Source organism: Oncorhynchus nerka, linkage group LG13, assembly GCF_034236695.1.
Source record: "Oncorhynchus nerka isolate Pitt River linkage group LG13, Oner_Uvic_2.0, whole genome shotgun sequence".
NCBI lineage: Eukaryota > Metazoa > Chordata > Actinopteri > Salmoniformes > Salmonidae > Oncorhynchus > Oncorhynchus nerka.
Genome location: NC_088408.1, coordinates 30,476,165 through 30,500,732, shown reverse-complemented (window position 1 = coordinate 30,500,732; position 24,568 = coordinate 30,476,165). Strand labels below are relative to the sequence as shown.

At 45.1% G+C, this 24,568-nt stretch overlaps 1 protein-coding gene across 1 annotated transcript in view; it reads left to right on the top strand.

The window, feature by feature from the left end:
• The first annotated feature begins 483 nt into the window (after nucleotides 1-483).
• The window catches only part of LOC115139338 (centrosomal protein of 170 kDa protein B-like), a 30,026-nt gene continuing 5,941 nt past the window's right edge, over nucleotides 484-24,568 (top strand). Inside the window, exons 1-12 of the mRNA XM_029676595.2 lie at nucleotides 484-781; nucleotides 2,835-2,972; nucleotides 13,537-13,626; nucleotides 14,776-14,854; nucleotides 14,997-15,055; nucleotides 15,203-15,314; nucleotides 16,790-16,894; nucleotides 17,066-17,593; nucleotides 17,695-18,965; nucleotides 19,307-19,495; nucleotides 19,890-19,998; nucleotides 20,088-21,866. Of these exons, the coding sequence (XP_029532455.2) occupies nucleotides 2,868-2,972; nucleotides 13,537-13,626; nucleotides 14,776-14,854; nucleotides 14,997-15,055; nucleotides 15,203-15,314; nucleotides 16,790-16,894; nucleotides 17,066-17,593; nucleotides 17,695-18,965; nucleotides 19,307-19,495; nucleotides 19,890-19,998; nucleotides 20,088-21,866 (4,426 nt within the window). The 5' untranslated portion in view covers nucleotides 484-781; nucleotides 2,835-2,867. The remainder of the gene's footprint in view (nucleotides 782-2,834; nucleotides 2,973-13,536; nucleotides 13,627-14,775; nucleotides 14,855-14,996; nucleotides 15,056-15,202; nucleotides 15,315-16,789; nucleotides 16,895-17,065; nucleotides 17,594-17,694; nucleotides 18,966-19,306; nucleotides 19,496-19,889; nucleotides 19,999-20,087; nucleotides 21,867-24,568) is intronic.

Sequence of the window (24,568 nt, the reverse complement as noted above, 5' to 3'; positions counted from 1 at the left end):
GGAAAAATAACTATGAACAGTTTCTAAAGTTGTGATTTGCTTTCAGCAACCACATCGAATGAATAGCCGACTGTTGGCTACTACATAAATACGGGCGCGTGGATTTACAGGCCACCCAAAAGGGCGTGGTAAAGACATGTAGCCTAGCCTAACCTGACAGTTTGGATGGGATGAGAAAGAATACCCTTTTGGCCTACGTGCAGTCAATATCCGTAATAATAACACGTGCAACATTTGAAATCATGTCAGCATCTCCAAATTTGCTGTTAGTCTACACTACAATATTAATGTATTATAAAGGATCAAAAGACTTGACGACATCACAGAAAGTGACCAATGTCCCTCACTTGAATAATACAACATATTTTCTATATGCAATGCTATTTTCACAGGTATCCTCAACATCGCTTGATAATATTTATTTGAGATAGACATAGCTAAATTCCTGTATTTGGCCTTCATTACAGCAGGTGCACCACCCGATAAAGCAGCGTTTGATATTCGCCTCTGGTGGTGTTGCGTCAACAACCTGCCGAGAGCTTAGAGGCGGCGCTGGTCCACGGTCGGCGACTCTCCGTCACAGACAGAAATGCCATAACAGCAGCATCAATATCCCCACCCGAAGTTCGCATATTATTCACCTGGACCCGCGTTACGACAATGATTTCAAGCCACATTTGACCACAAACTGTCAAGGGATTGCGCCAAGGCTGTTGCTGTCTATTTGGTGGTGACATCGTTTGTTGCTTTCTGGTGTGGAGCAGCATCTGGAATATTGTAGGTAGGTCGCATGACTGGGCAAGGATTTCTGTAGTAGAGAAGTACGTTGGTTTATGATGCCAGTAGCCAAGGCCTATCTTTGATGTGGTCGGCGCGGATATAATTGAGGTTAAAAGGAGAACGATCTAGCTCGTCCGTGCTTCAATGAATGGGCCAGCAGCCTGCTACAGACTGGTATTGGCGTTAAACACGCATTTTCTATGTTACATTGTATCCAAGCATTCTGTCCATGGCATTTCCGACAGTGGCACCCTCTGCTTATATTATGCTATAGCGCCCTATATAGGATGTGTAAATATCAATACAGTGTATCGTAGTAGCCTATGTGAAATAGCAATAGGGCTAGGCATATAAACCAGACATCCAGTCGTCTCGGCTTCTCCCTGATGCATTCGGGACCACAGCTGCGCTATCTGATTTCTCAAATTAAATGCTTTGGATTGAATTTTCACTGTCCTTCGTATTGGATAAACGGGTCGCCTCAAGAACACATTTAGGTTGAGCTTGAATGTAACCGGGACGGTGATTCAATTAGCCTGTACGTTTCAAGTAGGGCCTACAGACGAACGTGTTGAATCACGTGCACCCTATAGCCTGCTGACACTGGCCTGTAATGGAATGTGAAAATTGATGGGATTCGTATTCTCAGTATGAATAATGAATCAAATGTGTTTATGAATAATTAAGTATGAAATATTAAATATAATATATTTACTTACAAATATGTTTTATTGTTTCCATTTGAGATAGGCCTAACATGTGCTATTCAATGGGATAAAGCTTATAACATACTAATAATAGCTTACTTATCACCATATAGGCCTACATTGTTATTTTGTATATATACAGTATATATGGTTTTGGGTGTCTTTTAGGGCCTATAGTATCTTTGCCTTGGTGTCAGAGCAACACCATATATGTCCATTGCTGGACATCCTGTAGGCTCTCATTAAGTTTACAAGGCATCTGATGCTGTTTGCTGCTATCAAAGACCCATTTATTCCTCAGTGAAATGGCTGTGCAGTATTGCGATCTCCTCCTAGCAGTATTAACACCCCTGATCTAACACACCTGATTCAGCTAATCAAGGTCCTGATGAGCAGCTGATGAGTGAAATCAGGTGTGTTAGAACAGGGCTGGAACAAAAGCCTGAACACCCAGTAGCTCTCCAGGAGAGGACTGGCCATCCCTGGTCAAGGGTGTGGTTTGAGTGTTTTTGATACAACATGTAGCATCTTGGCCCCTCTCAGTTTCACATCCCTTGGCACCAGTACCAAAGCGCCCTGTGTCATATCAGATCTGACTCCTACCCAGGGGGCTGTGGGCTTACGTTCACCACAGCCCTAGCTACAGTACAATTTTCTGTTGGTGACATTGAACCAATACAAAGGGCACACAGACAGTAGTTACTGATCATGCTCACCGAATTATTACTTATGGTGTCATTTAAAAATAGGCTCACAGTCATGTTTCCACCCAAGCATGTCTGCCATTGATTTTTCAATGATACCAATACCACCACCCTTTCTCATGTCATTTCCTGTGAATCAGCATCCTGCATAGCATTTTGGGAATGTTTCATTAGCCAGTGAAGTCAAATAACAGGTCAATCAATTGATGTCCTGCTCCCTCATATATATATATACATATCTAGCTAGGCCTACAGCCAGCTGATGGATGTACAATGTATATTGACAGAAAAAGCATTGAAATCAGCAATTTATTGTTTGTTGGTTGAGTGGATGAAGTGCTCTGAAATGCTCTAGCCAACGTTGAACTGTATTTGAACTGTATTTGCTGATGTAGCGGTATCTACAAGGCTTGGCAGTGTGCAGCACTGTGTGTGTTACCACCAAAACAATGGAACAATAAATGTAACCAATCAATATGTTCCACAAAATGTCTATGTAATGGAGAGATCTGTCCAATGTATCCCTTTTATGATGGAAAAAAGTTTTTGCATATTTTAAGGGACAATTGGTCTGTGGACCGATGGTTATGGCCATCGTTGTGTCCTACTCTGACTTACTTTATTTGTCCCCTGTGTGTCCCAGGATGCAAAGGGGTTTCCTAGGGGGCCTGTAAAGATGAGCGTGACATCATGGTTCCTGGTCAGCAGCTCTGGCACCCGCCACCGCCTCCCACGGGAGATGATCTTTGTGGGCCGGGAGGACTGTGAATTCATGCTGCAGGTAGGCGATGTGACCCTGCCCTCAACTGAAGACCTCCTTAAAGGCTTGATGTTTATGTTACTCTAATCAAATGCATACTTTTATCCTCAGGCACAGATAACTAGAGACAACATTGTCTGCTGGTATTGTATTCTCTGTGGTCCTCTTCTTCATGAGGAAGAGGAGAGCTCTGTGTGTAAAACATGGTGACTACTAAGATCATTCAGAGATGATGTCTGTGGCTGAAGTAAAGCAGGGCAGTAGATAAGGCTTCTGGTAGGTGTGCCCTTTGAACAGTGAGTTGTCCACCCAGTCAGACAACCCTCTTCAGCCCTCCTTAGCCACTGTCTCTTTCCTCTGTGTAGCATGAAAGACAACAAATTACTCAAAAGTCAGAAGATGTCTCTAGCTATCCTCCCTCAGAATGCATGCTCAGTTATTATCCCATCATGTCAAAGTTTGCTGTCTGGAGGAAAAACAATCTTTGACCTGCGTTTGTGTTTGTACAGTAGCATAGACCAGTGTTTCTCGATCCATTTCATTTTCAAGCCCATGTTTTATCATAATTATTAATCAAAAGATCTGTCTGCAGTATTTTGTGGAGGGGGCACTGACTGGACCAGGCAAAGAGTATCCCCCCTATTCTCCCTAGTAAGGCAGGATGCTAGATACTCTAGTACGTGCAGCGTTGTCAGTGGAGGAGAAGAGAGAGTGTAGAGTGACACACAGCATTTGATTGACATTTTAGCTGCCTGTCATGGGCAGGAGTCACAGGAGGTATGTTTGTACATTAATTATATCAAGCTATGTAGTTTATTCATTCCTTCTTGATAAATAAATCAAACAAAAATGTTTGTTTGCTAGATACTAGCCATCTAGCCATTTTATGAAGATGGCTTTAGCTAGCCAGCTAGATAGGTTCCCAATCTCCCAACCTCATAATTAGCTACCAAGCCATTTCAGGCTATCAATCAATTTAGAGTAGTTTGTCTAACTATCTGGCAAGGTTGCTAGACTATAGAAAAGGAAGTAATTACTAAATGTACTAAATAAGACTCACATTCCTTTCAATCTTTGAACCCGATTTTAGCAGAGAAGCATATTTAGTTTCTTTAAATGAACAACCACCAGTCGGGTGGATACAGATAGCTCAAGGTATGCTTAGATATGCAGAAAAATACTTGATTTTAAATGTAATCAGGTACCTTATGATAATATCATTATATTTGTGTATTAATTATGATGCTATGATATGTGTCTGTATTGATGATGTACTGTGTTGTAATTTGGATGTAATATCCTACTAATGTTAGTGTAGAATATTGAGATGTGTGATTTACAAAAGTCAGAATGACACCCTCATTAAAATGAAATGTAAACAGGCAACTGGGTATGCTTAGTGAACCTAGGTAGAAAAATAGTTGAATTTTTTTTTTTTTTTATTTTTTTACATAGAATTCGGCATAATGATTATCTCACTAGATTGCAGCAAAAAGCTGTTTAAAGTTCTTGAAAAATTTAAAATTCTCCAAATTCACCCACTCCCCTTACATCATCACATGCAGTGCCTTCAGGATTCATAACGCATGATTTATTCCAACATGTTGTTGTGTTATAGCCTGAATTAAAAATTGATTACATTTATTTTGATATCACCCATCTACTCACAATACTCCATAATGACAAAGTGAAAACATGTCTTTAGAAATTTTAGCAAATATATTGAAAATGAAATACAGAAATATCTCATTTACATATGTACAGTAGAAGTCTGAAGTTTACATACACCTTAGCCAAATATATTTAAATTCAGTTTTTCACAATTCCTGACATTTAATCCTAGTAAAAATTCTCTGTCTTAGGTCAGTTAGGATCACCACTTTATTTTAAGAATGTTAAATATCAGAATAATAGTAGAGAGAATTATTTATTTCAGCATTTAATTCTTTCATCACATTCCTAGTGGGTCAAAAGTTTACATAAACTCAATTAGTATTTGGTAGCATTGCCTTTAAATTGTTTAACTTGGGTCAAACATTTCGGATAGCCTTCCACAAGCTTCCCACAATAAGTTTGGTGAATTTTGTCCCATTCCTCCTGACAGAGCTGGTGTAACTGAGTCAAGTTTGTAGGCCTCCTTGCTGGCACACGCTTTTTCAGTTCTGCCCACAAATGTTCTATGGGATTGAGGTCAGGGCTTTATAATGGTCACTCCAATACCTTGACTTTGTTGTCCTTAAGCCATTTTGCCACAACTTTGTAAGTATGCTTGGGGTCATTGTCCCTTTGGAAGACCCATTTGTGAGCAAACTTCCTGACTGATGTCTTGAGATGTTGCTTCAATATATCAACATAATTTTCCTACCTCATGATGCCATCTATTTTGTGAAGTGCGCCAGTCCCTCCTGCAGCAAAGCACCCCCACAACATGATGCTGCCACCCCCGTGCATCAGGGTTGGGATGGTGTTCTTCAGCTTGCAAGCATCCCCCTTTTTCCTCCAAACATAACGATGGTCATTATGGCCAAACAGTTCTATTTTTGTTTCATCACACTAGAGGACATTTCTCCAAAAAGTATGATCTTTGTCCCCATGTGCAGTTGCAAACCGTAGTCTGGCTTTTTTATGGCGGTTTTGGAGCAGTGGCTTCTTCCTTGCTGAGCGGCCTTTCAGGTTATGTCGATATAGGACTCGTTTTACTGTGGATATAGATACTTTTGTACCTGTTCCTCCAGCATCTTCACAAGGTCCTTTGCTGTTGTTCTGGGATTGATTTGCACTTTTAGCACCCAAGTACGTTCATCTCTAGGAGACAGAACGCGTCTCCTTCCTGAGCGGTATGACGGCTGCCTGGTCCCATGGTGTATATACTTGCGTACTATTGGTTGTAAAGATGAATGTGGTACCTTCAGGCGTTTGGAAATTGCTCCCAAGGATGGACCAGACTGTGGAGGTGTGGGGGTCTACAATTTTTTTCTGAGGTCTTGGCTGATTTCTTTTGATTTTCCCATGATGTCAAGTAAAGAGGCACTGAGTTTGAAGGTAGGCCTTGAAATACATCCACAGGTACACCTCCAATTGACTCAAATGATGTCAATTAGCCCATCAGAAGCTTCTAAGGCCATGACATCATTTTCTGGAATTTTCCAAGCTGGTTAAGGGCACTGTCAACTTAGTGTATGTAAACTTCTGACCCACTGGAATTGTGACACAGTGAATTATAAGTGAAATAATCTGTCTGTAATCAATTGTTGGAAAAATTACTTGTGTCATGGACAAAGTAGATGTCCTAACCGACTTGCCAAAACTATAGTTTGTTAACAAGAAATTTGTGGAATGGTTGAAAAACGAGTTTTAATGACTACAACATAAGTGTTTGTAAACTTCCGACTTCAACTGTATTTACATCCCTGAGTCAATACTTTGTAGAAACAACTTTGGCAGTGATTACAGCTCTGAGACTTTCTTGGAGAGTTTCTATGAGCTTTCCACACCTGGATTATGCAACATTTGCCCATTATTCTTTTCAGAATTCTTCAAGCTCTGTCAAATTGTTTGTTGATCATCGCTAGTCAACTATTTGTAGGCCTTGCCATAGTTTTCAAGTAGATTTAAGTCAAAACTGTAACTTGGCCACTCAGGAATATTCACTGTCTTCTTGGTAAGCATTTCCAGTGTAGATTTGGCCTTGTGTTTCAGGTTATTGTCCTGCTGAAAGGTGCATTAATCTCCCAGTGATGAAACCTCCCTTTGTGGTTGAATCTGTTTTTTGAAATTCACTGCTCGACGAAGGGACCTTACCGTTAATTGTATGTGTGGGTCCATGCAACTTATGTGACTTGTTAAAGCTACAATATGCAGAACTACCCCTGCCATTTCCTGATCGGTCAAATTCGAATAGTTCGCCTAATTTCAGTTTATGTGACTAAACAAACAATAGAGAAAACAGTGTAGAGAATCATTGTACCATCTAAACCACTGTAAAAAAAAAAAAAAATCCTTTCAATAACCTAAAATATTGTATTTTCAGCTGTTTTAAGCTGGTGTACAAAACCAAAAGTAAAAGATGCAAAATCCAAATTTAAGAATAGGAAGCATAGAAATAGCTAATAGAACAGATCTACAGCTTCCTAGACTGGCTTTCAATGAGACTGACAGATCTATAACTCACTTGTCTATGTGAATTTGGTAGTGTCGCCCAAAAAGTCACATATTGCAGCTTTAAGCCTAATTTACCTCCTGAACATATTTCAAATTTGCCATAACAAAGGGGTTGAATACTTATTGACTCAAGACATTTCAGCTTTTCATTTTGAATAAATGTTAATACATTTCAAAAACCATAATTCCACTTTGACATTATGGGTATTGTGTGTAGGCCAGTGATTTAAAAAGAAAACTCAATTTAATTTTAAATTCAGGCTGTAACCAAACACAATTTTGAAAAAGATAAGGGGTGTGAATACTTTCTGAAGGCACTCTAAAATAATGGGTGCATGGGCTGTGTTATGGTAAAACCTTTTTTAGAACAATCTGATTGACTACCATACTGTAGGAAGGGGCAGCAAGAAGGGGAAATGGACATCAAGCATCACAGAAATCAGGAAGCATACGCCTCTCAACAAAGGACTCTTATGTTGGGATGTTTAATGAGATGGTGTACTGTATGTCGAAATTGGTTGTCGTCCGGTTAGGGCTAGTGCTCTGTCTGTCGGCTGGAGATCACTACCTTATTGATATGTGGGTGGAACAGCAACAGTGTTATTTACATACTGCTATTTATAGCCAGATTGATGTCCCATTTCACTCCATAGCTCAGACAAATGTACTGTGAAAGACACGACTGGACTTTGAAATATACGCCTTTTTTATTGGATTTTCTATTATATGTGTCGGGCTTTTGTCAGTCAAAGCCTCAGCCCTGGATATTCCAAAAATCAACCCCTGGATTTCAATACAAAATATACACTCTGGTTAATCTTTCTAAAGACACATTTAGAAAGATTAACCAGTCATCCAGTTGTCTTGAACCAGAACTGCAGTGAAAAAGAGGCCATTAGAGCACAGTGTATATATATACAGTGGGGAGAACAAGTATTTGATACACTGCCTATTTTTCAGGTTTTCCTACTTACAAAGCATGTAGAGGTCTGTCATTTTTATCATAGGTACACTTCAACTGTGAGAGACGGAATCTAAAACAAAAGTCCTGAAAATCACATTGTGTGATTTTTAAGTAATTAATTTGCATTTTATTGCATGACATAAGTTTTTGATCACCTACCAACCAGTAAGAATTCCGTCTCTCATAGACCTGTTCGTTTTTCTTTAAGAAGCCCCCCTGTTCTCCACTCATTACCTGTATTATCTGCACCTCTTTGAACTCGTTACCTGTATAAAAGACACCTGTCCACACACTCAATCAAACAGACTACAACCTCTCCACAATGGCCAAGACCAGAGAGGGTGTAAGGACATCAGGGATACAATTGTAGACCTGTACAAGGCTGTGATGGGCTACAGGACAATAGGCAAGCAGCTTGGTAAGAAAGCAACAACTGTTGGCGCAATTATTAGAAAATGGAAGAAGTTCAAGATGACGGTCAATCACTCTGTCTGGAGCTCCATGCAAGATCTCACCTCGTGGGGCATCAATGATCATGAGGAAGGTGAGGGATCAGCCCAGAACTACACGGCAGGACCTGGTCAATTACCTGAAGAGAGCTGGGACCACAGTCTCAAAGAAAACCATTAGTAACACACTACGCCGTCATTGATTAAAATCCTGCAGCGCACGCAAAGTCCCCCTGCTCAAGCCAGCGCCTGTCCAGGCCCGGCTGAAGTTTGCCAATGACCATCTGGATGATCCAGAGGAGGAATGAGAGAAGGTCATGTGGTCTGATGAGACAAAAATAGAGCTTTTTGGTCTAAACTCCACTCGCCGTGTTTGGAGGAAGAAGAAGGATGAGTACAACCCCAAGAACACCATCCCAACCGTGAAGCATGGAGGTGGAAACATCATTCTTTGGGGATGCTTTTCTGCAAAGGGGACAGGACGACTGCACCGTATTGAGGGGAGGGGCAACTAAGGAGTGGCTCCGTAAGAAGCATCTCAAGGTCCTGGAGTGGCCTAGCCAGTCTCCAGACCTGAACCCAATAGAAAATCTTTGGAGGGAGCTGAAAGTCCGTATTGCCCAGCGACAGCCCCGAAACCTGAAGGATCTGGAGATGGTCTGTATGTAGGAGTGGGCCAAAATTCCTGCTGCAGTGTGTGCAAACCTGGTCAAGAACTACAGGAAACGTATGATCTCTGTAATTGCAAACAAAGGTTTCTGTACCAAATATTAAGTTCTGCTTTTCTGATGTATCAAATACTTATGTCATGCAATAAAATGCAAATTAATTACTTAAAAATCATACAATGTGATTTTCTGGATTTTTGTTTTAGATTCCATCTCTCACAGTTGAAGTGTACCTATGATAAAAAATTACAGACCTCTACATGCTTTGTAAGTAGGAAAACCTGCAAAATTGGCAGTGTAACAAATACTTGTTCTCCCCACTGTATATATATATATATATATATATATATATATATATATATATATATATATATATATATATATATATACACTGCTCAAAAAAATAAAGGTAATGGAATAGACAACAGGTGGAAATTATAGGCATTTAGCAAGACACCCCCAATAAAGGAGTGGTTCTGCAGGTGGGGACTACAGACCACTTCTCAGTTCCTATACTTCCTGGCTGATGTTTTGGTCACTTTTGAATGCTGGCGGTGCTTTCACTATAGTGGTAGCATGAGACAGAGTCTACAACCCACACAAGTGGCTCAGGTAGTGCAGCTCATCCAGGATGGCACATCAATGCGAGATGTGGCAAGAAGGTTTGCTGTGTCTGTCAGCGTAGTGTCCAGAGCATGGAGGCGCTACCAGGAAACAGGCCAGTACATCAGGAGACGTGGAGGAGGCCGTAGGAGGGCAACAACCCAGCAGCAGGACCGCTACCTCCGCCTTTGTGCAAGGAGGAGCACTGCCAGAGCCCTGCAAAATGACCTCCAGCAGGCCACAAATGTGCATGTGTCTGCTCAAACGGTCAGAAACAGACTCCATGGGGGTGGTATGAGGGTCCGACATCCACAGGTGGGGGTTGTGCTTACAGCCCAACACCGTGCAGGACATTTGGCATTTGCCAGAGAACACCAAGATTGGCAAATTTGCCACTGGCGCCCTGTGCTCTTCACAGATGAAAGCAGGTTCACACTGAGCACGTGACAGACGTGACAGTCTGGAGACGCCGTGGAGAACGTTCTGCTGCCTGCAACATCCTCCAGCATGACCGGTTTGGCGGTGGGTCAGTCATGGTGTGGGGTGGCATTTCTTTGGGGGGCCGCACAGCCCTCCATGTGCTTGCCAGAGGTAGCCTGACTGCCATTAGGTACCGATATGAGATCCTCAGACCCCTTGTGAGACCATATGCTGGTGTGGTTGGTCCTGGGTTCCTCCTACTGCAAAACAATGCTAGACCTCATGTGGCTGGAGTGTGTCAGCAGTTCCTGCAAGAGGAAGGCATTGATGCTATGGACTGGCCCGCCCCTTCCCCAGACCTGAATCCAATTGAACACATCTGGGACATCATGTCTCGCTCCATCCACCAACGCCACGTTGCACCACAGACTGTCCAGGAGTTGGCGGATGCTTTAGTCCAGGTCTGGGAGGAGATCCCTCAGGAGACCATCCGCCACCTCATCAGGAGCATGCCCAGGCGTTGTAGGGAGGTCATACAGGCACGTGGAGGCCACACACACTACTGAGCCTAATTTTGACTTGTTTTAAGGACATTACATCAACGTTGGATCAGCCTGTAGTGTGGTTTTCCACTTTGATTTTGAGTGTGACTCCAAATCCAGACCTCCATGGGTTGATAAATTTGATTTCCATTGATAATTTTTGTATGATTTTGTTGTCAGCACATTCAACTATGTAAAGAAAAAAGTATTTAATAAGAATATTTCATTCATTCAGATCTAGGATGTGTTATTTTAGTGTTCCCTTTATTTTTTTGAGCAGTGTATATAAAGATGGATGGCAACAATTTTTCACAATACAAGCTGGGTTTAGATACAAAGTATATATATATATATATACATAGTCCCTGGCAGTTGCCGTGGCACCAGTTTGTAGATCCCGACAATGCAGAGCTGTCAGCCCTGCAGCTTCCTCTGATCTGGCCAGCCGTTGCCTATAGCAACAGCTGAGGTGGACTTTTTCCTCACACAGCGAATAGTGGGCCTGTTGCTATCCCAGTATAATATTGTGTTATAGGACTAATGCTTCCTCACCTGCTCTTTGTATCTAAACCCAGCTTGTATTGTGAAAAATAGTTGCCATCCAAATCTTTCTCCATACCTGCACTTAAAGTCTTCTCATCCTCCTGGACCCCTCTGTAGCAGAGAAAGGCCTTCTCTTCCCCATGTTGTGTGTAATTTACACCCCCTCCATATTGTTGGCCACAGATAATAGGCCTTTGTCCTACCTACCGAGGCACAGCAGTGTCTGTGACTGAGGCCAGCACTATTCATCACCCCCCTTTTTGTTTAGAGGTGAAAGCTACCTCATACATCTGGCAACAATGACGGTATTGTGTAGCTCAAAACACTGTTTTGAATATATGACACACTGGTGTAGCTACATCATTTTATTTCACTGGATTATTTGTCATGATTTTATAATTCATTAAAATCAGATACAATGTGTGTTCAAAAAGGTACTGTTTTATTTCATTTTTATTTTATTTAACTAGGCAAGTCAGTTAAGAACAAATTCTTATTTACAATGACGGCCTACACCGGCCAAACCCAGACGACGCTGGGCCAATTGTGTGCCACCCTATGGGACTCCCAATCACGGGCGTTTGTGATACAGTTTTAAGAGACTACTATTGTGGACCATTAGCCATTTTAGTGCCATGACTGCCATAGAGTATTTAGTTCAGTCTTAAGGGGCCCACATCTGAGGTGGATCATGACTACCATCCTTGGTCTATTGTATCAGGCTTCAGTGTCACTAAGTCTTTCATCAATATGTGTTTAACAGTGATTTTTGCAACTAACCCAGCAACTTGGCTTGGCAGAATGCTTCAGGTCACTGTCCGTCAGCTCTCTGGATACTTGTCTGGAGAATGACTCCTGTCATGTGGTGGTTGAGTTTGTCTCTGACCCATTTCACTTCCTGGAAGAGACCCCATTGTAGCATTTCCATTTTCCTTCCACTGTCTAGGCTTATCACGCATCATAGTAGGGATATCTTTATCAACTGACTTGGCCCACTGTTTAGTACTGTACTCATGAACTTGGTTTGTTGGTGGGAAATGTATTGAGAAACACTGCTCTTTATGAGTGACCATCAAGACAAAGCTTGCCATTGCATTAGTGCACGCTGCACAGCCAGGCACCTCCTAGGGTCTGACCTTTGTTGTTCACATTCAGTTGGCATGTGAGTCCGTATAATGGAGGGAGGGATGAATAAAGACATGAATTGCAACAGAAAGTCCTGTGATGAGAGAGATCACTGTATGGCTGGCCCTGTTTGAAGTGTCATGCTGGAGTAGGTAAATAGGAGCGAGAGAGCTCAGTCGTTCAGGCACAATTGTTAGTAGGAGGATGTGAATGTAGAGTATATTTTGCTCACCATTCATACAATTCACCAAATACCACGAGATACCATTCATTATCTACATGTAAATCAAATCAGCGTTTATTTACAGATTAGCTGATGTTAAAGCGGGTGCAGCGAAATGCTAATGTGTCTAACGATGCAATACTATTACAAAAATACAAATACGAAAAAAGAAATGAAGAAATAAGCCAGCCATGTCTAGTGAGTCATCCTCCAGTTCACTTACCTCTGTAGAGGCCTGTAGGGCATGCATCTCTCACATTCCTGAGACAAAGACACAGAATGCGACAAGGCTTTTAGATAGTACGGTATAATTGAATTATTTATCCTTAAATGGGTCTATGGTTGCGAGAGTACTCTAACTAACTCTGCATAGTCAAGTCTCACAAACAAAATAAAACATGTGTGGTGAAATGGATGCCACGTGGCTTCGTTTGATGAGGCGTGTGAATGGTGAACTGTATTGAATGTAGCTCGTATTGAATTAAGTCTTTCCCTCACATGTAGTTGAGCTACATAGCTTCTTGGCCCAAGTTTGCACTTGGTTCAGTTCCATTGGTTCCAATAGGGACTGAATCAAGTGCAGAATAACTATTGTACATATGCACCTGTACCCATAAACTTCCAAGCAGGAGAGTATTGAGTATCATACACAGTATTGACATGTTGCTTACTTCATATGAGTAATGGAGATATTGCTGAGTATTAAAAATAGTCTTGCAAATTGTATCAGTAATTGTGAGGAATTCCAGTCACTGTCCTATATATGTAATAATGGTACTTATTCATGTAGTATTGCATTATTTGAAAACAGATTATAATTGTAGGGCACAGGTGAAGTAAACCTACTCTTTAAGTAACCATCCATGGTTCTCTCTTATCTCTTTCAGTCTCGAAGTGTGGACAAGCAGCACGCCGTCATCAACTACAACCCTGCTACAAATGAGCACCTGGTCAAGGACCTGGGCAGCCTCAATGGAGTGAGTATCCACTGGAGGGAGGGGCGGGGAAAAGTTTAAATGGTTTTCCTTTCTGTCTTTGGTACAATGACTCCCCTCTCTTACTATACACAAAGACAGAATTATATCAAAAAGGCCCGATATGTTTCAGTATTCTATTAAGTAGTTCTAAGCCTGGCATCGTAGATAACCAGCTTAAGCAAGCACTTAATGGCACTTATCTCTTTTACATATGTAAGTTAATGCTAGCTAAAAGAAGCAGGTTTAATCTCTGTCCTATGAAGATAGTTTCTGCTTTTCTGTCCGCTGAAACGTAGGCTACTGTGCAGTAATAATGTAAATGCTGTGTCTTTGCTTGTTATGATTACATACATGCAACATGACAACTGCGGTCCAAAAGTGTTGCTGAGGCCGTTTTACTGAACAGTCAAGAAACTATTTTCCTTTTAAATGGTAAAGGCCTCCAGATAGTGCTGTGAGATGGGAAACATTTGGTTCGGAGCGGGAGGCTAGCTGTTAGATATTTCAGAGAGCCGTTTGTTTTGCTGCTGATGCAGACTTCCCTCCGTAGTAGGCGGAAACATTCCAAGTAGCTTTCACTGGACTGGATCGATCATGTCCAACTAGCACTGCGCTACAGTTAGGCTAAGGGCCTGTATCTAATTGTCTGTAACTACCTGGGGCGGCAGGCTGCCTAGTGGTTAGAGCGTTGGGCCCGTAACCGAAAGGTTGCTGGTTTGAATACCCGAGCCAACAAGGTGAAAAATGTGTTGATGTGACCTTGAGCAAGGCACTTCCCCCCCGAATTTGCTCCAGGGGTGCTGTACCACTATGACTGACCCTGTAAAACAACCTATTTCACTGCACCCATCTGGTGTATGTGACAATAAAAAATATCTATCATGCATCATGTGCATCATTACATCTCCAGTTGTTTTCTCTTTCTATGTGGTACAGTGGGCTTTGCCACTATGTTTCCCTGGCCTTAACCATACAGTTACTCATCTGTACTGGACTGAAATACCACTGACACTCTTGCTCTTGTGTTGATTGTTGAAGGTGAGTGGTGCACAGTGTCTATCCCAGTACCTCATGGAGACTGTTGTCTTCATTCTTCATCCAGTATCTCCAGTTTACAGTAACAACCAACTATGTTGTGTTCCCCTCTAGACCTTTGTGAATGACCTGAGGATCCCAGACCAAACCTACATCACCCTCAAACTGTCTGATATCATTCGCTTCGGATATGATATCCTTTTTCCTCACGCATGTCATAAATGCATCATTCTTGTGCCATTTATGCATAATAACCTATATGAACATCAGCGTTGGAATTTCATTGAAATGTTTGTCTGTGATGTGATTGGCTATTGCCTTAACCTAGTATTTACATTCCCATGTGTACATCCTAGAAAGGAGCCAACACAAAGTCCCAGAGGAGGCACTCAAGGTCAGCTTTCTATGCTAATGCTAACATCAACTATAATAAAACACTAAACCCTAACCTGGACTAGCTTTTCAGACAGTTCTAGTCTACCATCAATTCACTTTACTCTCTTTGGCAACTTGAGTTGTGTTGTGCCTCCTACTGTTTCAGCATGAGAAATACACCAGCCAGCTGCAGATGGGTCTGAAGGCCTCAGAGGGGAAGATGGCTGAGCACCTGGAGTCCAAGCTAGAGAAGACAGAAAGGAAATCTCTGTCTCAAGGTAAGTGTTAGTGAAGGCTTCAAACCTGTTTAAATGCTATTCCACCATATATTCCCTCTGTATATTTTTTTCTCTCAACAAAGCTCATCGCCTACTGGGGTAGGGGGGGGGGGGGTCACCTACTGGGGTAGAGGGGGGGGGGGATCTAGATACATGTAGTGCTCATATTGATATACCTGTTTGGATAGCTACATGCTTTGATATTATCTTTGAGCTCAGGACAACTCTGGGAATTGGGTCACCATGTGACGTTAAACATGACCTTGCTTGCTTTCGCTTCATCATGCCACTGCTCAATGACACAGCTGTTTAACTTGGCAGAATATCCTAGATTGAATAGGTTTGATCATTCTGCTTATCAATTGTGACTCACTAATACCTGGAATGGTATGGTGTGTGAGGATCATGAGTATTTTAGCCTTGCTTTGCTCCTCTAAAGAAAATGAAAACGTCCCTGTCCTTTGACTATGATGTCAGCGTCAGCTCAACCTCTTTCAGTCAGAACATGTTCCCCTCCCCCTCTTTGTCACCCCTCCCTCCCTCGCCCTCCATCCCTCTCTCTGCCACCCTCTCCCCCTCTGGAGGCTGCATTTGGTCACATAACGTCTCCATGGTGACAGCTTTAGCACCCATAGTCACAGTTCAGCACTTACGGCCTGCTTGATATTTGCTCTATGTTACTCTATGTTATTCACACTGGCATACCCCTGGCAAGCTCTCTGCCAGAGGGGTCATTTCATCCAAGAAGCCATAAACATTACCTATTGACTAGTAGACGCTGATTCAACAGCTTTATCAGGATAGGCTGCGTTGTGCCCTCTCCTGCTGATGTGTTGTCCCTGAAAAACATTTTGCTTGCCCTGCGATGCTGTGATGACATACATATAAATGACTGGAATACAGCTGAATCCACACTCAAATCAACGCAGAGTTAATCTCCTTGTTTACGGCAGCCTCTGTGCTCAGATAAAACCCTGAATAAACACTGTCTAAAGGACTTCCACTGGATGGGTTGGACACACTGGATGAAATACTGTGTCATAAATAACACGCCTTATGCGTGTCTGATGTTAGCACTTGTCTTGATTAGCATCAAAAGTTATAAAAAGAAACCCTGAGTGGAAACATGGGTTGAATGATGATAGGGTATGTGAAATAAATCTGATACTGAAGAAAGAACAGATCCATAGGGTGTGATATCTAACATACTTTATCTTCATTTGGGTTTGCTACCAGTGGTCCCATAGTATTTAGCTTAGAGATGGATTCTATCGTTTTCCTGCAGTCTGGTGATTTTATGTATTCTAGTGGGGTAAAGACAAACCTTGAATATTTTCCTCTAAACTCCCAGTGGACCAATAGTAGATGGATGACTGCTGCAGTTCCGAAAAAGTACTCCTCTCTCATTTGGCTGTGTGTGTGTGTGTGCTTGCGTACGTGTGTGTGCGTGTTTGTGTGTTTCCGTGCATGTTCAGAGGCTCCAACCTCCCGACCCACCCCATTGTATGGCCAGCCCTCGTGGTGGGGGGAGGAGGATGCGGCCGGCATAGGACAGCACAGGCCAGAGGAGGGTCACCCAGGTCGGTCCCACGTTACTAGAGGTCCTTTCCCTCAAATACTCTTAAAACTTTGGACATTTCAAGTGAAAATGTTTCCAGTTCCTTTTTAGGGAATAGAGATTAACAAAACATGGTTTGTGGTTGTCCTTTAATTTGCTTGTTGGTGCTAATTGGTGCTTTATCCGTTTCCAGAGATTCCAAAGGAAGGTTCAGGCTTAGATCCAGAGGTGAATGGCTCCCTGTTAGAGTACAGAGACAATCAGGGCAAGTCCATCTTCCCCTACCACCGGGAGCCTAGCTACTTTGAGATCCCTACCAAGGAGTTCCAGCTGCATCCCAAGTCCCTGGGGGCAGAGCTCCATGAGATCCCCACCAAGGACACAGACACGCCCTCTGCACAAGCCCCTCCCACCCCCACCACACCCAGTCCCCCTGTGGTGCAGAGCCACGCCTCCTTCACCATAGAGTTTGATGACTGCACGCCAGGCAAGATCAAGATCAGGGACCACGTGACCAAGTTCTCCTCGCGCCAGAGGAAGCAGCAGCAGCAGGCATCCGGGAAAACACTGGCCACCACACCCACTGAGGTGATGTCAGCTGAGTGCAAGGTGGTAGATTGGTTGGTGCACAGTGATGTCAGAATGATGAGGAGACGTCCCACGTGTGACGATGTTTACAGTGTCAAGAGTGACCAGGCCGTCAACATCAAAAGCCTCAAAGGTCAGAGGGGTACTTTTAGATAAATCTTTTATAGAAATCTGTAAGGGGTTGGTTATTTGTTCCCTGTCCCTTATTTGCGGTTTGAATGGTTCTGTTTCTAGGACACCACCATGACGATGGGACCCAGAGTGATTCTGAGGACCCGGTCTTAGGGAAAGGGAAGCGAAGCAAGTCACACCACCGGGTCCAGTCGCAACATTCGATCCAGTCAAAGCTTTCCCTGTCTGAGCTGTCGGAACCGTCACAACAGACAGTGCTGTCATACCAATTAGTCAAGTCACAACAGACACAGCAGACAGTCCAGTCACACCAATTGATCCAGTCTGAGCAGTCAGTTATGTCAGTCCAGTCACACCAGACAGTCCTGTCAGTTCCGTCGCAGCAGTCAGTTTCGTCACAAAGGTTACTTCAGCCTCAGTTTTCCCCTCCCAAACTGACCCCAGTTTCTCCTGTGGCTCCTGAGAGGCCTCTGTCTCAAAGCCCGCCTGAGGCTCGCTCCCCCACCATGGGTGCCTCTAAGCCCGGCCCCCAGGAGCCCCTCACCCAGCAAGCCTTCATCATAGAGTTCTTCGACGACAACCCGCGCAAGAAACGCTCGCAATCCTTCACGGCCAATCCTGCCCACGCAGACTCTTACTCCGCCCTCAAGGCCAAGCTGGAGCGGAGAAAGGGTGGAGAGAGGCCAAACTCCATGCACGGCCACATCCCTCCCACCCAACAGGTGACTGTTCCTCTGAAGAGTCAGGGCCATGGCGGGTCCCAGAGGTCTAGCTCCCTGAAGAGAGAGAAGACGGAGGAGCCCCTGAGTGGAGGCAGTGCCTCCTCTTCCTCCGGTTCTGGGCCTTCCTCTCGCACCTCCTCTGGCATCACCATCAAGCCGTTTGGCAGTGTGGGGAAGAAGACCAAGCTAGCCCAGGAGTTTGCAGCAGAGTTCCTGATGAAAGATACAGTCCACAGAGCCTTGTCTCCCACCAGGGATAAGACGTCTCCTCCTCCCATGTCCGCTCCCCCGGTGATGGTGATGTCACCCTCTCGCACCCACATTCCGTCCCCCTTAGACCCCCCTTCCTCCGTCTCCTATCCCTCCACCCCCTTGCAACCCACTGCGCCACGTTCCTACTCTCCAACTCCTGCCCCTCATTCCCCAGTCCTAGCCATCTCCCACCCCCCCTCCCGCAGCCCTGTCCAGACTGCCTCCCCAGCCCACTCCTTGCCCCCTCAGATGCCCCTGGGTCTGCGTGGGGTGGACCCTAAAGCCTCCAGGGTGGTGAGAAACGAGGAAGAGGACAGTCTGAGTGATGCCGGCACATACACTATCGAAACAGAGTCCCAGGACAAAGAGGTGGAGGAGGCACGCAACATGATCGACCAGGTGAGATTGTAGTAGCCAGAGGGTACTCATTCTTCATTTTTAAAGTCTCTGCCACCACCATTATTTTTTGGGGTTGATGGTGGATCTTTTCACATGCGTGTAATTATTGTATGGTAGCTTTTGGATTCTGACATTAAATGCTATGATTCTAACAAGTGGTATAATTCTACAATAAACCATATAATGCCTTGATGACAATACCTTGACGGACGCATGCTTTGAACATCCTCCCCCTACCCAGTACCCCCTCCCAACCCAGCCTTCCTTCTTCCCCTTGCAAAGTCCCATTGTCCAATCTCTTCTCCTACCCACTTCATGCATGCTCTGTCCCTCCCTGACAGGTGTTTGGGGTCCTCGACTCACCAGAGTACAGTGGTGCCGGAGTGTATAGACCCATCATTAATGATGGCAAAGACGAGCTGGCAATGCTCCGGCCTAGTGACGATAGTACTGTGGATCAAATGGCAGCAGTTTCTATGCATGGCTTTAACCCAGCCACCCTCAGTGGGGCCCCCTCAGGCCCCATCCAGGTAACATTACCGTCCTACGCTACTGGAGAAATAAGGGATCTAATACATTTGCATGTTCCATCCCAAACCTATGCACGTTAATTATTTGTCCTGCCTTGATACTCCCTTTGGCTTCTACAGTGCCTCTCCTTACAATGGAAGGAGATTGAAATTATAGTTATCCTTCAACGTTGTGCTCTGTGTAGTTGTATGCGGGGTGGCAGGGTAGCCTAGTGGTTAGAGCGTTGGACTAGTAACTGGAAGGTTGGAAGTTCAAATCCCCGAGCTGACAAGGTACAAATCTGTCGTTCTGCCCTTGAACAGGCAGTTAACCCACTGTTCCTAGGCCGTCATTGAAAATAAGAATTAGTTAAATAAAAAATGCAACCCCTTATCGTTTCCTCCACTGTTTCAGGTGCAGTCTGCTAACAATGCAGCACAGGAGGAGGGGCCTAAGTGGGTTTCTCGCTGGGCCAGTCTGGCAGACAGCTCTACTCCACCTCAAGGGGAATTTGCAGAGGGAGGTGAGATATCTGCAACCACTGACCGCTCTGCTCAGAACTTATGTGAGAAAACAGAAAAAAGCATGAATTAAAATGTTTCTCTTTCCTAGATGTGCAGTTGATACCTAGCCACAGCATGGATAACTCTGAGTTAGAGGGTAGCCAGAGTTGTAGGACCAGGAGGCTGCTTCCCCAGGTTCCACCTGTAGACAGAGACAAGCCAGAGAGCCTCAACCCCAGCATCCTGATCTACCCAGGTCCTGAACCCACCCTGGAGAGGAGTAGTGGTGCGCCCCGGCATCAGGACAACACTCAGAGTCTTTGTGTCCAGGACGATGTAGACCCAGACAGCCTGAGTGACGCCAGCCGCTCTGAAGATGGCTCTTTGCTAGAGAGGACCAGGAAGAGCCAGGGGAGGAAGAGTGGCGCTACCTCGCCCGGGGACACTGGACCTCAGTATAAGGGTCAAGATAAGCTGTCTCCGACTCAGTCTACCAAGTCCACCTCCTTTTACATTGGGTCTGAGGATGGCAGCTCAGGCAAGCCGGACCTGGCCCGAAGCCCTATTCTTTCTCAGGGGCCTGAGAGGGTGCGAGACACCCCTGCCAAAACCTCCCCCACCACCATCCTCATCAGGCACCTGAGCAGCCACGAGCCCCGGAGGTCGGGCGTAAAGCCTAACAACTCAGCCCCCAACCTCCACTCCCAGCAGGACAAAGACTCTAAAGACCCCAGTAAAGACATCCTGGGGTCCTCCTCGTTCGTCAGGCAGGAGAGTTTCACCAAGGAGCGACCCAGTGATGATGTCCAGATCAAGAGGCTCCCACACATCTCCAGTCACCCCACCTTGAGGGACATGGAGCAGAGAGAGACGACCCAGGACCCACAGCCCTTCCTCAGGGAAGAAGCAGACGCTGTTCTCTCCTCTCTGGAGGTCACGTTCCCTTCCTCAGGCTCCGGACGCAGCTCTAAGAGAGGAGGCTCCTCCAGTCACATGGACGACTCTCTGTCTGGGGAATCAGATGTGGATACAGCCAGCACCGTCAGCCTGGTCAGCAACAAGAACACCCCTGTCACCACAGGCCCTAAGAAGAGGATGACCGTCGGTGGCTTCCAGAAGGAGAGATCTTCCTCCAGTCAATCTGTCCAGGGGAAGGGCCACCGCCAGCCCACGGCCCGCGAGCGTCTGTCAGAGAAACGCCGCAGCCACGTGGCAGCCAGTGATAACTCCAGCAGCAAGGCCGAGCAGGCCAAGCGCTTCCAGATGCGGCGCAGCGTGGGGAACCGTGGCTCCCTGGACCTATCAGAGGGCCAGCAGGGTTCTGGTCAGCACTGGCCTGACACTGCCTCTGACCATGACACCGGTCCCCGCCCCACCAGCCGTAACAAGAAGCTCATAGCGCCGCTACAGAAAGAGGACAATGGGAAGACCGCCAAGAGTGCAGCACAGCAGGCACTGATCCGCTCCAACAGCCTGTCAGCACCAAGGCCCACCCGGGCATCCATGCTGCGCAGGGCACGTCTGGGAGAGACTTCTGACAACGAGGGAACTGAGACAGACCGGGGGTCCCAGAACTCAGACCACATTGGTGCCTCCAGCAAGGTGTCTGCTGATGGGAAGAAGCTCCTCTCCAGACTGGACATCTTGGCCATGCCCAGGAAGAGAACAGGCTCCTTCACTACGCCTAGTGACAACGAGTCCTCCACTACGACCCCTACAACCCGGCCTGGCTTCTCCAACAGGAGTGCAGAATCAACTGGGCCTATCAGGAAGACATCAGTGGGTGAAACAGGGGCCAAGCAGGGGGCCACACGAGGGGTCGGAGCCCCCGTGAAGCAGCTCCTCACCCGCACACGCTCCAACGGGGCTAAATACTCCAGCACAACCAGTGAGTATTATAGTCACAGTTCCCATCAAGTAACTTGCTCAAAGCACTGCAGAGAACACATTTTTTATCCTGAACTGTAAATCATGATTTAAAGGTAATATACTCTATCATCAGATTATTGAAACAGAGCCTGACACTGAGTTGAAGTGACCTTTTCCACCCGTCATAGTGAATGTGACTCATTGTCCTTGGTGAGATGCGTGCGGGTATGCTGTATTGTGGCTTGTCCTGTAGGAACTCAGTGTATTCGCTACGAAGCAGTGTGATGATGCCCTCTGTTGCCTGCTGCCGTTTCCATAGAAACATAGCTCCTGACCGTACATCATCACACAGCTATTTTTTGATGTGCATGTAAATTATTGTTAAACAGATTTGGACCCATATTATGCATACAGTGCATTCTGAAACTATTCAGACCACTTCAATTATTCCACATTTTGTTACTTATAGCCTTATCCTAAAATAGGTCAATATTTTTTTCCCTCAATTTACACACAATACCCGATAATGACAAAGTGAAAAACAGTTTTTTTTATATATATATATATACACTGCTCAAAAAAATAAAGGGAACACTTAAACAACACAATGTAACTCCAAGTCAATCACACTTCTGTGAAGTCAAACTGTCCACTTAGGAAGCAACACTGATTGACAATAAATTTCACATGCTGTTGTGCAAATGGAATAGACAACAGGTGGAAATTATAGGCTATTAGCAAGATACCCCCAATAAAGGAGTGGTTCTGCAGGTGATAACCACAGACCACTTCTCAGTTCCTATGCTTCCTGGCTGATGTTTTGGTCACTTGAATGCTGGCGGTGCTTTCACTCTAGTGGCAGCATGAGACGGAGTCTACAAACCACACAAGTGGCTCAGGTAGTGCAGCTCATCCAGGATGGCACATCAATGCGAGCTGTGGCAAGAAGGTTTGCTGTGTCTGTCAGCGTAGTGTCCAGAGCATGGAGGCGCTACCAGGAGACAGGCCAGTACATCAGGAGACGTGGAGGAGGCGGTAGGAGGGCAACAACCCAGCAGCAGGACCGCTACCTCCGCCTTTGTGCAAGGAGGAGCAGGAGGAGCACTGCTAGAGCCCTGCAAAATGACCTCCATCAGGCCACAAATGTGCATGTGTCTGCTCAAACGGTCAGAAACAGACTCCATGAGGGTGGTATGAGGGTCCGACGTCCACAGGTGGGGGTTGTGCTTACAGCCCAACACGGTGCAGGACGTTTGGCATTTGCCAGAGAACACCAAGATTGGCAAATTCGCCACTGGCGCCCTGTGCTCTTCACAGATGAAAGCAGGTTCACACTGAGCACATGTGACAGACGTGACAGTCTGGAGACGCCTTGGAGAATGTTCTGATGCCTGCACCATCCTCCAGCATGACCGGTTTGGCGGTGGGTCAGTCCTGGTGTGGGGTGGCATTTCTTTGGGGGGCCGCATAGCCCTCCATGTGCTCGCCAGAGGTAGCCTGACTGCCATTAGGTACCGAGATGAGATCCTCAGACACCTTGTGAGACCATATGCTGGTGCCGTTGGCCCTGGGTTCCTCCTAATGCAAGACAATGCTAGACCTCATGTGGCTAGAGTGTGTCAGCAGTTCCTGCAAGAGGAAGGCATTGATCCTATGGACTGGCCCGCCCGTTCCCCAGACCTGAATCCAATTGAGCACATCTGGGACATCATGTCTCTCTCCATCCACCAACGCCACGTTGCACCACAGACTGTCCAGGAGTTGGCGGATGCTTTAGTCCAGGTCTGGGAGGAGATCCCTCAGGAGACCATCCGCCACCTCATCAGGAGCCTGCCCAGGCTTTGTAGGGAGGTCATACAGGCACGTGGAGGCCACACACACTACTGAGCCTCATTTTGACTTGTTTTAAGGACATTACATCAAAGTTGGATCAGCCTGTAGTGTGGTTTTCCACTTTAATTTTGAGTGTGACTCCAAATCCAGACCTCCATGGGTTGATAAATTTGATTTCCATTGATAATTTTTGTGTGATTTTGTTGTCAGCACATTCAACTATGTAAAGAAAAAAGTATTTAATAAGAATATTTAATTCATTCAGATTTAGGATGTGTTATTTTAGTCTTCCCTTCATTTTTTTGAGCAGTGTATATTTTTTTGCACATTTACTAAAAATAGAAAACAGAAATACCTCATTCACATAAGTCTTAATGTCTTAAAAAATATATAAATATTAGGAGGAGCAATGTCGGAGTGGCATTGACTAAAATACAGTAGAATAGAATACACTACATATGAAATGAGTAAAGCAGTATGTAAACATTATTAAAGTGACCAGTGATTCCATGTTATGTATACAGGGCAGTACCCTCTAAGGTGCAGTGTTGAGTAACCGGATGGTCGCTCCGAGACAGGATTATGTCGATTCACAGATCTGGGGAAGGGTACCAAAACATTTCTGCAGCATTAAAGGTCCCCAAGAACACAGTGGCCTCCATCATTCTTAAATGGATGAGGTTTGGAACCACTAAGACTCTTCCTAGAATTGGCCGCCCGGCCAAACTGGGCAATCGGGGGAAAAGGGCCTTGGTCAGGGAGGTGACCAAGAACCTGATGGTCACTCTGACAGAGCTCCAGAGGTTCTCTGTGGAGATGGCAGAACCTTCCAGAAGGACAACCATCACTGCAGCACTCCACCAATCAGGCCCGTATGGCATAGCGGCC